General features: G+C 25.0%; 1 protein-coding gene across 5 annotated transcripts in view; it reads left to right on the top strand.

Annotated features, from left to right (window-relative positions):
- The first annotated feature begins 292 nt into the window (after window positions 1-292).
- LOC111680974 (tubulin beta chain) overlaps window positions 293-16150 on the top strand; it is a 70537-nt gene continuing 54679 nt past the window's right edge. The window contains exons 1-2 of one of the 5 annotated variants that reach the window (XM_023442690.2): window positions 293-390; window positions 712-825. In XM_023442690.2, the coding sequence (XP_023298458.1) occupies window positions 769-825 (57 nt within the window). In that variant the 5' untranslated portion in view covers window positions 293-390; window positions 712-768. Of the gene's footprint in view, window positions 396-555; window positions 826-16150 lie in introns of those variants that run through there. The other 4 variants (XM_023442691.2, XM_023442693.2, XM_023442692.2 and 1 more) reach the window with 4 other exon arrangements.

Here is a 16150-nt window from a genome sequence, read left to right as displayed (position 1 = left end):
GAACGTCATCATTCATAAGTATGATAAAACCAATTACATACGTATGAATGTATGTATGTACTCAACACTCACATACAAGCAATTTTATTAATTTTTTCATTAAAAATAGGTACACATTGCCTCTTTTCTCGTAGTGTAGTGTAATATTGTTTTGTATTTTCCCAACAAAAAAAAAATTATCAGCTCTTCTCTATTTGAGTACAAACATACAAACCTAAATAAGTAGGTACCACAACCGCACTGTATATATATACTTTTAGCATTTTTTTATTATACTCGTACTTTCTATTAGCGCTGAGTTTTATACATAGTAAGAGTATCTCAGTATCTGTTGATTGTTAAACAGATCGGTTGACGTGCTTGCGGTAGTATCTTTTAGTGCGTTTGTGCGTAAGGTTTAGTAAAATACAAAAAAATTATCAAAATAATAAATTATAACAATAACCTGTTTCTTAATACTAGTTACAGAGTGTAAAGAAATTAAGGAATAAAAAAAATATATACAAAATTCCATTGAAAATTGTTTAAAAATACAACCTAGTTGTAGCGATTCGTTAATAGCTTAAAGAATTTTTTGTAGTGAATTAAATTTTGTTATTTTAAACATTTTCTTTATTGTTACTTAAACATTATTTTTTTAATTTTATTAAGTTCAAGTTTATGAAATAAACAAGTGGTTTTATTGTTCTTATTATTAATAAATTCTTGCAGTTGCTGTTAAATTTTTTTATTCGTGTTCATCTACATTTATTTTAAAACAAATTCAATATGAGGGAAATCGTTCATTTACAAGCTGGTCAATGCGGTAACCAAATTGGCTCAAAGGTTAGTATTATAACAATATTTTGAAAATTTAAATCTTTTTTCATCACAATGGGTTTGTTTTATCAAAACAGTTATTTTGAGGCGTGTTACTTTGTAAAACAATTTTTTTACAATTACTGCTTCTCGTGATTTAAATGACTCTTAAATTAAAATTTATTCAGTTTTTTCCATTTTTTCCTAACCTCAATATTTAATTATAACACATGAGTACATTTTACCATGTTGTTGTTTTCTTTTCGTTATTTCTTATTCATGTTTCTTCTAGTTCTTTCATTTTATTTTTTTTTTATCAATAGAAAACGTGCAATTTTGTTCATTTCTTCTTGTTTATTTTTTTGCTATCTCTACACTCTCATTGCTGGTATCGTGAGTTACTACCTCCCTCTTTTGTATACCCTACTTTTTGTTAAGTTATGGGTGGGTATATATATATATATATATATATATATATATATATATATATATATATATATATATATTATATATATATATAATATTATATATATATATATATAATATATATAATATATATATATATATTTATATATATATATATATATATATATATATATATATATATATATATATATATATATATACATATATCAGTTTGGGATGATATGTTTTACAAAAGTAATATCTTCTGAAATAGTTTATTGGAATGAGTATGTTTTGATATCATTACTACATGATAATAAAATAATTAACGAGTTATGTGATACAATAATGAGCAACTAAATGATACCCCAGACCAGTTATGGATATATACATATATGTATGTATGTTCGGATCTTTCGTGGACCTCTCTTTTGTAAGAATATCTCTCAAATGTAATAAACACCAGTAAATCTCTATCAACTATTGTCCGGCTATAAAATCTAGAACTAAGGAAATACTTTTGACTTACATTTCGTAAGTTAGGGCACAATAATACCGGCAAAGCCTATGTACTTTTATTTTCAGTTTCATACTAAGTTTCTGCTTTTATAGTTATTGTTTTATTTTTAATATTATTTTGCCATATTTAGCATTTAATTCTTGTACAATGTCTGGCTGGGTGTTAAGTTAGGTATAGAAATGGTATCCCAGCAGAGCGTCTCTAATTAATATAGAACCTCTAAAAAGATGTAAAACGTCGGCAAACAATATTTTCAATAGTATTAAGAACATATGATAAAGACATAACACTTTGAAAAAAAAGTACCTAATTGTTGCATTTTTTTGCTTTCCGCTATACAACTTGCATTCTGTATTTCTTCTATAAAAATATGTTTTGTATTGGTCACAGTGGCGTCGTTAACTTTAAACAATGATGACGTTACTTAAAATAGTCATCGTTTTCATATTAAATATTATAAAGAAATTACAATATACTTTTCCCTACAACAGTATTGTGGTGACCAGTATACATTTTCAAAAAAAATGTTTATAGATTATCACTTTCACAACTGGTTTAAAAAAAAGAACTTTTAAGAACAATGGTGACTAAGTAGCAGAGTTCATAATAGATGAATTGCAAGCTATCCATTTTTGACAAAAGCCTGATATGGTGCCTGATTTCGAAACACTGCTTTTGCTCATTTCTTAAAACTTTGTAAAGTTCGGAACTTACCCCATATTACTTTACTGATAATTCAGACACACCACTTAGTTCAGACACATTATTAGTTCATTGTCAATAGGGCCTCAGATCTCTATTAGCAATTGAAAATTTTGATCTCAGTACAATGTGTTATAAAGCTTTTCTGCAATCTTTTAAAAATGTGTCTTAAAAGTTTTGTTAGAACCATTCCCAAAAAAATATATATATTTTTTAATTATTCTTGTGTTCAGTACATTAATACGCATCGAATGAAAGATATTTCTACATTAGATTCTTAAAGAAGCTCTATCTCAGGACACTATAATGTACATATGGGCAATTCCGTACTATCGCTCGTCTTCAAAATGGTATTGATTAAGCAAAAATAGGAGTACTATTCCATTCCATAATATATATGAAAAAAACATTATTTTCAGAACTTTGAAATACGGAGTAAAAATTAATATATTAGTATATCGCCAAATAATTGCTAGCATGGTTAAGGCTCATATACATGTTAGATCTACATATTGTTGAAATTATATAGCGACTATGTGTTATAATGAACCGTCTTTTATGCAACAAGAGATTATATATCAAATTGTCTTGAATTATCTTTAAAAATCCTAAAGTGTAGGGATTTAATTTTTTTAGTCGTGATTTACCTGTTCATGGAATTGCCCATATAAACACTTGCCCTAATATTGAAGGCTAACCTAACATTTTTTCTATAATACTTGTTTTATTTTAAGCATTTGACTAAAGTCAAGAACACAAAACATCAAAAAAATTTTGCTATTTTATTTTTCCGTATTTTTAACACTTATTTTATATAGGTTTCTAAATCGCCAGCAGTCGAAATTGCATTTAAAAATTTGTTTACCTGTTTCCGCTACCTTAATCCCCTACACCTAATCTGCCAGCTGTTTAAATACCATTAGCAATATTTATTGCAAATGTATATTTATTGTCAAATAAATTCCTAATACATACAATAAACAAAACACTGGGAGGTCATTCTAAAAATAAATTTCAAATAACAATAGCAATGTATTCTACTATACCAAAGACAATATTTTAATTTGTTTAATTAACTAGAGCGCAATTAAGAATCTATATGATATGGACTCAAGCCCCAAGACTAATTGGCAATAATGTTAGAAAATGTTAAAAAAATAAAAAAAAACAAGAAATGTTAACGAAATCTATAAATTATTTATTCATAAAATTCTTAAAATATTTAAATTAATTATCAACGGTAGATTTATGATAACAATTTTAATAAAAATATGTTTAAAAAAGATTTTAACAAAAAAAAAGCAGTTTGATGTTAATTTTTTAATTAGTTAGTGGGGGGAGGTTCTTGTTTTTTCATAAATATTATATTTTTTTAAAAACAATTTTTGTTTTGCTTTTAAAAAAAAACTATCTGTCTAATCTAAAGTTCAATTGAATATATTAAATTGCAAAAAAGTAGCTAACTGACACCATTTAAATGTTTTTTATATTGACAAATGGAATGATTTAATATTTTTTTCTAAAAAAATTATTACAAAAACTTTAAGTATATAGAACTTTACACGCAAACAAGTATAGTTTAATAGTTTATTTTTAAACGTAAATTATCTTATCTTTGCTCTATGTGCGATTTATGTACATAAAAAGTCATAACAGGCGCTTTATGATGATGTACTCGATTACACTGATACCTGTTTGAACAAACTGATTAATGTTTTACATCTTCTATAAGATCGTCAAGATCATATAGAGTAGATATTATACAAATCTTAGGCGATTTATACTTATCCGCCTGAAGATCCTAAACGAAACTACCTAGTATGCTACAATTAATCACGTTTGTTTTCTTATGAAGCATAAATAATTGTTCGACCAAATAAAAAAAGATTATGAAAATCCTAGATGATTTAGCTATATCCATCTGTAGGAACTGTAGGAACTGTAGAAACTGCCTAATATGCTAACATTAATCCCAATTGTTTTCGGTTGAGCCAAAAACCGAGACAACCTCTTAAAATTTCATCAAGAAATTAGCATTTTTGTTCTCTAACTGGTACTTTTTGAGTTCTCTATAAAACTGAACCTAGAAACATGAAATTAATCAAGTGGATCCCGGAGTGAATGAAAACATATAAAAGGAGACTTTCTTGATCTTTTTCGTTCTTCAAAAGGTACTTTTTACACATTCTATAATACATAAATGAGAAGCTATAAAAGATTCCTTTTTTTGTACTTTTTCGTTTTCTGTAATATTGAACCTAGAAACATGACATTAAGAAAATAAAATCCGAAGTAAATGAGAACCTGTAAAAACTTCTTCGTTATTTAACTGGTTCTTTTGGTGTTTTCTATAACAAAAAACGGACGTAGGGGTACTTTTTCAGGTACTGCTTGATTTTTCTATAATATGGAACATAGATACAAAGCCGAGAAATCATAAAAGGGACTTTTCTATCCATTTTCGTTATTAATTGGTACATTTTAATTTTTTTTATAATATCGAACCTTGTTACATTTTTAACGAAAGGGACTTTTGGTACTTTTTTCGTTCTCTAACTGGATCTTTTAAATATTCACAGTCCCAAATGAATGAAAATCTTAAGGAATATAGTTTTGGTACTATTTATTTTTCAACTGGTACTTTTATAATAATGAACCTAAAAAACGTAAAATTTATAAAAGGGTTCGTATATTTTTGTCATTAAAATTACATATAGGACCATGATAATCATACATATAAGACCAAAATATATAAAAATACTTTTTGGTACGTTTTCATTTTGGTACTTTTTTAACCTAGATACATAGAATTAGTTGTTTTTATGAAAATCTATAAAAGTTTCTGATAGTTTTTTCATCTTCCATATGGCATTTTCTTTATCACACTTCTCATTGTGGTGAAGGGTATATCAAATTAGGCACAACCGACTATGGAAATCTTATTTTAAACTCAACGTGATTTAAAGCCTATAAAATTTATGACTAACAGCAAATATTTGTTATCATTTCTAATGCATCTATATATAAAAATTTTTGATTGAGTTATCGCAAAAAATTCAAACACTTTACTTTCAAACAACATTAAGAAAGGAAATGTCGCAAAGTTCCACATACGCGAAGTATTATAAATAAAAAATTACTTAACACTGAGTCACTTTCAATTAAAATTTTTAAAAATATATGTATATTAGATTTGATTCGTACAGTTAGTATTTGGTGTACCCTGTCAGTAAATGGCGATAACAATTGTGTTTTTGCTCACAAACTTATGTATGTATGTATGTATTCAATGAATTTGATCGAACATTTAACGTTGTAAATGTTTAACATTATATGAACCTGACAAACATGTTGAGATCATGATTTAGTTTTCAAAGTTTTTTTTTTTTTCATTCTATTTTATCTATCTATAAACCACTTACATAAATTATAATTCAAAGATTAAAGCTAGATTTGTTGTAGAGTTTTGTTGGCCAGTGTAAATCGCGTGTTGTAAATTGTTTGGCATTAATGTGCCAAAAATTTTGAAATAAAACTGAACAACAAAAACAATTTAAGTATTTATGTAAATTTGTTTTCTGTTGGCTTTGCGGTAAACAATTTAAATAATTCTTTGTAGTTTTTTTTATGGGTTTTTTAATTTAATTTTAGTATATTTAAGTTTTTCGTAAAATATAAAAAGGAAGGGTTTTAAGTTTTGCTAAATGCTAGTACGTTTTTGTTAAATATGTTACTTTGTTGTTTTTTATCTTGAGAAAAAATTTAAAATGACGTGTTAGTTACTAATTAGATGAGTTTTTATTTTAAATTGTTTGCTTTAAATATTTATTTTTGCGGTTAGCCGAACGTAAACCAGATGTTTCAATGAATGATTTGTTTGTTTAGTTTTAATGAATGATTAAATATATAGTTAAATATTTATTCAAGTAGTGAGTTTTTAATGGTTGAGGTAAATATTTTATTAAGTTATTAAGATTTATTTTAAAAGAAAATTTTAATAGACGATTTCTCTGTCTGCTAATATATGACCAAAGTTTAGAAATTTGAGGATATCAAGACATATCAATTTCTAGGTTAACAATTGGCCTATGTGTAATTTAAAAGTCTTCAATATTCATATTCTATCTCTTAATTGCAAAGATAGAAACAGTAGTTAAACTATTTTGTTTATCTTTTGCTTCGTTTATTTGATTAAACATAATTAATTAATTTGTTATCACAAAAATGATATTTAATTTATATTTCTGTTATACTTTTTTGCCATATATTTGATATTAATTTTAAATGTTAATTAAGTTTTGATGATATTTATGCTTTTTTTAATTTTCTCACTTTTCCATTATGATTTTTTTTGCCATTAACAAATAGTGACAATTTAATTTTTTTAATAATAATCATAAAAAAGTGATATTTTTTATTTTGAAAAAATAATTTAAATTAAGCTGGTTGCTTGTGTGGTTTGTCGTGAAATGAGGCATAATTCGTAGTGTTATTACTACTACCACTACACTACTACTACTACTATTTTTGTTGAAATTAATAATATAATGCGTATGCAGTTTCCATGATTTTAATTAAAAGTTCTTTTGATTTATTATTATACAGTGTGTGAATTATTATAATATTTTTCTCATGCTTCTACTTACATACAAACATTTAATGGTTGAGGGAATTTCAGACACTATGGCCTCGTAGTGTGGGAAATTAAGATATAAAACAGTTTCAAGGTTTTAGTTAAAAAGTGACAAGACAATAGCAAATTTTTGTATAACAAATGGTTTTTGAAAGTTATCTACCGCCTTAAGAGTGTGATGAAAGCAGTTATTTTCTATTTCTAAAAAAAAATTATTATAATTTTTAGAAATTTATAACAGCCGTTAAAAGAGTGTTTTTCTGTTAGAATAATAATTTCTCTATTATTCCTTTTGTATGTTTGTTATTAAAACAATAATAATTGTTTAACAAAAAAGGACAACAAATTGTCAAACAGTTTATTTATATTGAAATAAAAATGTCATATCAACAAATATACATCAGATGCAGTAATATTTAATCATATTATAAGTTAAGAGTTTACAATATTCTATAATTTATGTGTGTTATATACAGTTGTTTGAAAATTCCAACAGAAACAAATAAAACACAAATATGTTTAAAATACAATTTATATAGAAAAAATAATTAAGAAATTATAGTGGACCCTATAATATTTATGAATGTGATTTATTTTTCATAGCAATGTATTTATATTGAAGTTTTCCTTGGAATACGAATTTTCCGAAAATGCATATATGGACCGATCCCGATAGAATTTCGTGAAATGATTTATATTTATATAACATCTATATTTATATAATATCTATTAGTGATATAAGTATTTTAAGGTAAATTGTAAACATTTAAGTCATTTCCCAAAAGGGGCTTTGTATGGAAGCTGGGGTCAAATGAAGACCGATGCTTACGAAATTCAGCAAGCTCCAAATATATTTAACACAATTAAGACCTCAAATGCCCATTTCGAGGGGATCAGTCGTAGGGCAAATAATAGTTAGTTAGTTTCTTAGATACTTAGTTCATTAGTTAGTTAGTTTATTAGTTAGTTAGTCCATTAGTTAGTAACTAACAACCCAATCAACTTTTTAATGACAACTGCATATTGTCCAGATTACATAGAATGAATCTCGGAATAACTTACAAATAATGTATTAGGTAAGTATTTACTTTTCAGTACATTGTTTTTGACATAAACAAAAAAATTATTTGTGACAAATAATAGACGTAGACAATTTGTTCTCAGAAACCTATTTGCAAGCAATCATAGTAAGTACTTACCTAACTCCCTATTTGTAAGCGAGCGTGGTAAGTAACATCATTGAATTAATGATTATTTTTGGTGGGTACTCTTCCGATCTAAACTTTTTTTTATTTTCCAGATTCAATTGAATAAAAAAATCTTTTTTTAATTAAAATTTCAGAAAAATAGCACCTTGATATTTATACTCTAAGCTTTTATTTACAATTGTTTTTAATTAATAATTAATTAAGCATTTAAATTTCTCTATGATTTCAATTATTGATAAATCTCTTTTTTTTATTGGCTTGAAAAAAAGAAGGAAAACAAACAACGACAACAATCTCGTTATTTATATACAAATAAATAACACATAAATTGTATTATTATCCAGTATTTTTTTTTCTACCCACTTTCTCAATTTTCAATGGAACTTTAACATATTAGGATTTTTTCTATTATAAACTAACACAAAAAAATCCAACCATAATTTTTTTGTTATTGCTCTTTATTATTTACTTAAAAACCAATTTTCTGTAAATCACTTCCGACTACAATAATGATGATAATACCATGATAATGTGTAGAATATAGAAAGTATGTAGCAGCAACATATTAATCATTATTCTAGCTGCATTCTATTAAAAGAATTTAGAAAAAGAAAAAGCGCCCAAAAAATAAAGCCGTTTATTGCATATAATGTATGATGATAGGAAATATGAATTGGCTGTAGGTACTGACATTAGGGCGCATCACAGTTTGCTATATATTACCTTAAAATAGTATAATTTGAATCTACTTCTTAGCGAACTTTTTATTTTCATTAAAACTGTTTTGATCGAATTTTTTATAGTTTAAATAACGTTTTGAATTTAACCTAGTTATATTAAACTATGATATCCCTTAATAAAATTTACAATGGGTTTTTTGAGTCTAATAACATAAAACATGTTATTTATATTGTTGTAAGTTTCTTAAACATTAATACTGAATTACATTTTTCACTAAAACCAAATATTTTTAAAACTTTAAACATTTTTATGAATATTTTATTATTGTTTTAGAATTGCTTATTGATGCATATAAATACATATTTATTTTGTTTATATTTTTAATTAAAATTGTTACCTAAACACCTTTATAAATAAATTTATATAATTAAAAAAATTATATTTATTTTATGTTATATTTGTAATGCAAATAAATGTTTGTCGAAAATTTGACTGGATTGTTGTTTATCTATTTGGTTGGATGATTTTTTTTTTTTCAAAAGACTCAGAACTGAAAAAAAAACTGTAAAGATTAGCCAAATACCAAGAATTGTGTCTAAAGAAATCTTAAATTTTAATAGTGAATAATTTTTTGAAATTTAGAATTTTTTTAAAGAAAAATATCTTAAAAACGAAGAAAATGTAATTTTAACCGCCTAAAAGTATGTTTTTGAATTTAACAAAAAAGTCATTATGGTTTCCAAAACAAAACAAAAAATTCTTTAAATATTCTCAAAAAAAAATTGGGATTTACTTTTTTTAATACTTAATGAAAGGGTAGCAAGTTATGTATGTATACATAAACCAATATAAATATATGTGTAAATATTATTTTTAAAAATATTATATTTATTTTTTTCTAAAAAAAAAAATCTGCATAATTTTCTCATTTAACAATGATTTTCATATAATTTCATTTTATTTTAATTGTTGCCAATAGTAATAGTATTTGTATTACATTAATTTTTATCAATTTTTTTCTATTATACATTTTCATCTGAATTTCAAATTAATTTTAAATATTTTTTTACATTCGTTGGGAATTCACTGGAATACGCTAGAAACCCAGAAGGCAAACATCTGTTTTATGTATAAATAAAACCAGAAACATTGAAAAAAAATAGAAAGAGATCATGAATAAACAATAGTTAAATGGAATGAAAATTAATACGGTTTTTACGTTATTTAACCAAAAAAATGCATTTACAGTGAAAAAATATCTGAGGATATAAAAAGGATAATAAAAATAGAGATTAATAAAGAAGTTTGTAGTAATAGTTGAAGTTAATATTTTAGGAGAGGTTAGAAACGAAATGTACACGCCTGGTACCAAATTGACACTAATGTGTTTATGTTTTTTCAATAAGATCAGTTGTCAAAGTAATGCATATATGTACCACAACACTTGTTGTTGGAATCTAAATTTTATACTCATCTGTTGTCTAAATGTTAAAAACGTTTGACAATGGATTGTTTGTCATATATATATATACTTTAACACTGGATGTTATTGAAAAATTATAAATGTACACGTCTGGTACCAAATTGACACCAATGTGTTTATATTTTTTCAATAAGATCAGTTGTCAAAGTAATGCATATACGTACCACAACAAACGTTGTTGGAATCTAAATTTCATACTCATCTGTTGTCTAAATGTTAAAAGTGTTGTAAGCTCACTATTGACAATGGATTGTTTGTCATATATATATACTTTGACAACGGATGTTATTGAAAAATTACAAACACTTTGGTGTCAATTTAAACACGATCACTTTTTGTACAAATTTTTTCCTTTGCTAAAATGCGAACAACTTTTTTATTTTGACTTTTGTCATTGTAGATGAAAATTAAAATAATTACAATTTTTAATTTTTGTCCTTTTAAATTTATAATTTTTAATATTTATTTGTTAAACAAATACAAATAATGAACCAAATTAGTAATATTTTTTTTTTGTTCAATTTAGCTTCTCATTAAACCACAGTGATATTTAAAGCGGTTAAATAGTGACAGCATCATTCATAATAATTTATCAAAGGTTTAGTGAACAAATTTTGTACGAAAATTTGTCTTATAAACGTAAATAGATTTTTATGAATAAGGCCTTGAGTATTTATCAATTTGGCATTAAAAGTTTATGAAATATTTTTATCACTTTAAATATTTGTGGTCACAAACAAAACGTAGTTGGTCTAGTAAACTTTTTAACATTAATCAATTTGTAAGATTTTAAAAGATTTTTCTTTAGAAATGACACTTTAATTAATAAAGTCAATGTTAAATAAATTATAGATTTAAATGCTCATTAGTTGATTAAATAATGAGAACAAATAAAGAAAGAAAACAGATCTATACTGCAAATAGACCTTCTTTAATGATACATATCTCAAAGACAACAAACATATAATTTTTTATTTAAATTCTTGGAATTCTTATTACTTCTATTAATTGCTATTAAACTGTTAAAACCATCTTCGTTATTTTTTGTATAATTTTAAATTTATGTTTTTTCTTCTACTTACTTGCACTACTATTATTATTAATTTTTTTGTACAATAATAAATAAATTTTATTTAATTGCGGTTGGTTGCATGTCATTATTATTGCCTGCCAGCCTGCCATGAAAAATAATAGAAATTAAGAATACCATAACAATAATTTATGTAGTAAATTAAAAAATACAAAAAAAATGAAAGAAAAATACACAAAAATATATATTTTACATTAAAAATTATTAATTAAAATGCAAATTAACATAATATCTAATTAAAAGAAAATATTGTTTACATTTCAATAGTAATTGGTATTACAATAAAAAAAAACATCAACAGAAACATTATTTTTAAATGTAGAACACAGTTACTGTTAAGTAAACTCGGGCATGGTTGACTATATGATATCTCCTACACCAGTTATGAATATATTTAAAAATTTATCTAGTTTTTAAAATAGAAACCATTTGTTATGAATATGAACTTAATTCCGGTATGTTAAATCAATTTGTTGATGAAAAACAATTTATGGGAGTTAGGACCATATATGAGCCGATCCTTATAAAATTTGAAGGTTTTTATATAATAGTTTTGCTATAATCAATTGCGATAATTATAATTAGTCAATTATGGGTAATTAAGGTATTTTCTAAAGATCGGGTTTCATTACCGATCAGATGGGGACTAGGTGTCATAGTGAACCGATTTAGACCTTGACCCGAAAAGCACCTGTGTAACATATTACATCGCAATATTTTACTTAAACAACCAGCCGGACAGACGTATAGACGTGGGAGATAACACCTCGTCTTAGATTCTAAGATATTATAGTCATATCCATTAGAGTGTTCCTCTGTTTATTTGCCTGTTGAACTCAGAATACAATAAGGACAATTTAAAAGCTTAAAATTTTGTAAATTTTCCATCCTCACTTCTGAACTGCACTACCAACAAACTGTATTATAAACTAAATAACAAGATAAGAATAATAACCTAGATTTTTTACGTTTGCGGGGACTAATTTATTTGTCAGAAAATATATAGACACAAAAACAACTCAGGTTTCTTAAAGGTTTTGTTTTCTATATAAATCGACAAACGGCATTTTTCTATCAAAAAAAGTTTTTAAACTAGAACTTAGACTTCCAAATCACTCAATGACATGGGCATGCACTCTCAGATGACAAATCATTTAACCCACTGAATATTTTATGTTAACTACAAGGGGAAATTACAATTCTTATATGATTTATTGACAACATGTGTTGCTTTTCAAAACAGCTGATATAAAAATTTTCAGAAATACTTGAAGAAAAGTAAACTTTTCCTTTGAAAACACACATAGAAATAATAATGAAAACAAATGTGTCAGCATTAAAATTCCCAAGGTTGGGGTACGGTTTGTTTGTTTTTTGTGAACGTCCTTTGGGGGTTTCGCGCGTTTTAAAAAAAATGTCTTCGTAATAAAAATCATCATAAGGTTTACCAATGTTGTACGTGTGTATTTAACGTGCAACAACTTGCCACAATTTTAACACCCTAAATAACAGTATCATCATAAATAGCAAAAACAACAATATGTATATTATTAAATAATATTACAACAAGTACTACATATAACGGAAAATCGCAATATCAATTTTTTATAACTTACCGTACTACATGTGTTGTTTTTTTATGAACCACCAAAATAAGAAGAAGAAAAAAGGAAACATATGCAGCACGTACTAAATTGCAGGTTATAGTTGTTTCTAACTGATTAGTGGCATATGTGGCAAGTGGTTAAAAACGAAGTCATGTTGTTGATCATAATATTGTTATAAACATTAACAAAATTTATTTTTTTTTTAAACTTACACTTACATATTGTAATGATTAATATTTATGACAAGGATTTAATTTGTGTCTTTTTAATAAATTAACATTTTTTTTTGCATTTTTACTACATTCAATGCTATCTTTAGTTATTGTAAAATAAGCCATAAATACCGAGATAATATTTTAGATACCAGCTTTGATAGTATTTGTTTTATTTTATTAATAAAAAAAAATCAATTCCTATTGTAGTCATATGATTTTACTGTATGCAAGCAATATTTTGCATTCAGTTTATGCAAAGTTGACACTAAATTTGATGTAATCGTTGAAAAATAGCACATTGAGCATATTTTTTTATTGTAAAAATAAATAAATTTTAATGAAAAGCCAAAAGCTTATTAAAGGATTACATATTTAAGTTTGAGGGTGGAATTAATGCGATTTTGTTAATTTTTTATGGTTCTTTTAATTTATATAATTATGATATTTCTATTAAATAAAAATATATCTAAAAAAAATATTTTTTCTCTTTACAGGTATGTAATAATTTGAAATTGTAAACCACAGAAGAGTTTTAACTGTAAGTTAATTTAAATAAAAAAATATCATTAAGCGATAACGAGTAATTAAGATGGTGTCAAATAAATCCAGCAAAATTTTTGCAAATGTCTTGTACTTACATAACCACTTACTTTTTAATGACTACTTTACACTTTTAGCATTACTTTTAAGTACTCTTATAACGACTGAATTTTACCATCCTTTTTGCACATTTCATTGAAATTCGTGCTAGCAACCGTTTTTCACACACACACACATAACATATGCATTCGTAGGATATGCACATGTTAAAATAGCTAGTAAACTGGCTTGCTTTAACCCTAAATGAAGTAGGTAGTTTGGGACTGTCTGGCTGATCTCCTGGAAAAAATACGATTTCTGTGAAAACCATTTTTAGACGCACAATAAAAGCTGCGGACTGACGTACATAAAGCCCACGTTCTGTGTGTTCACTTTTCAGTATTTTAAACAAAACTTCTTTGTAACACTTTATTTGTATGTACTTATATAAGTAGTGATTTGTAAGTTAATGTCATAAGCTTGTTAAAATAATGCTTACGAATACTTTGTAATACTTTATTTGTATGTACTTCTATAAGTAGTGATTTGTAAGTTAATGTCATAAGATTGTTAAAATAATGCTTACGAATATGTATACAAAAATTGTTCGAATTTATTTGGATTCTTTTTTACCCATAATGAAATGTATATATTTAAATTGAATCTCGGATATTAAGCTCATATATTATCAAATATTGACATTTATCAGATTTATGAATTATGTAAAATACAGGAGCATTAAAACGTCTTTTAGGCAATTTCTTTTGCAAGTTCTCGAATTTCTCGAATCTTTACAGAATTCTTATGATTTATGCATTTCTTTAAAAATAAATTTTCTATGGAATTGTGTAGTTCTATCATTGTGTTTCCAACAAATCTTAATCTGGTTGTATTTCTTGACAAACGTCCAAGTACTTAACCTGACCATCCTGTTGTTAGAATTATCGGTAATCCGAAGTATTCCGAAATGTTCAGATTTATTGATGAAAAGTTAAATATATCAGATATAAAGCAAAAACGGTTAAAAAAATTTGACTTTTTCTTAGAGAATTTAGATTTTAGTGATGTCAATATTGATCTTGTCATTAGGTTCAAAATATTTAAATATTTGAAAAAAGCAGCACTGTTGAAATCAAAAATTACATTCAAACCACATGTAGAATATTTTGATTTTCTACGAGAATGATAATTGTGACAAGTTCTTGGAAAATTCACGAAAAAAATAAAAACAATTTTTTAAACTATTGAACCATATCGTTAGATGTTTTATTATTAAAATATTTTACCGCGATATGTATATTTATACGAATGTATTTTTCATAACAAATTTGTCCATAATATTTTATTATTACTATTTTTTATTTTTTTTTTCGCTTTCAAATTTAAATATTTGAATAAAAAATAATATAGTAAATATATTCAAATATATAAATAGTGGCAACTATGATTAAAATTTGCAATATTTTTTTATTTTTTAAATATAAATTATATTTTTTAAACACTCTACATTTAGATATAATTTAAATCAAACAAGTAAAATAAATTTCCTGTTAAAAATGTACTTCGGTTTAGTTGGATAAACATAAGTTCAGGACGTTTTTGTTTACTGGTTCTACATGTATCTAACACTTGTAATTTGATTAAAATATTAAAAAAAAATTATATGTATTAGCTGACATATGTATATGAAAATTCATAATCTAGAGTTTAACTATTAGCAAACGTAAAACTAATATTTCTAGTTAATTGCTAGTAGTGACAAAAAATTTGCCATCAATATTTTATTCTTTTATATTGTACATAAATAAAATCAGATTTTTTTTATTAGTACTGTATGTTTATGTGTTTGAGTTTTATAAATTTTAAAAATGTTAAAATTTTTATAAATTATTTAATTTCCATTTTTTTTTTATTATATTTCTTGTACTCTGGTCTGTTTTTAATAAATTGCATGATTGTGTGTTTTAATCTATGGTTGTTATTAGTTTTAAAATATGTTCTTTATTTAGTTTCATTTTTGTATTTATTTTAAACCATTTTTGTTGCAATGAACATGAAAAAAATATATATCGTTTAAAACAAAATATTTTTGTATGCATCAAATGTTTTTAATAAAACTTTTTAATTTAACACGCTTCATATTCTACGTATGGTACCAAAAAAAATAATAAAAAGAAAGAAAAAATCAGCACATGCATATTTCATTTTATTTAAACAATTTTAAAAAGA

The sequence above is a fragment of the Lucilia cuprina genome, chromosome 4, assembly GCF_022045245.1.
Source record: "Lucilia cuprina isolate Lc7/37 chromosome 4, ASM2204524v1, whole genome shotgun sequence".
Taxonomy (NCBI): Eukaryota; Metazoa; Arthropoda; class Insecta; order Diptera; family Calliphoridae; genus Lucilia; species Lucilia cuprina.
This window is presented reverse-complemented; position numbering and strand designations above follow the sequence as displayed.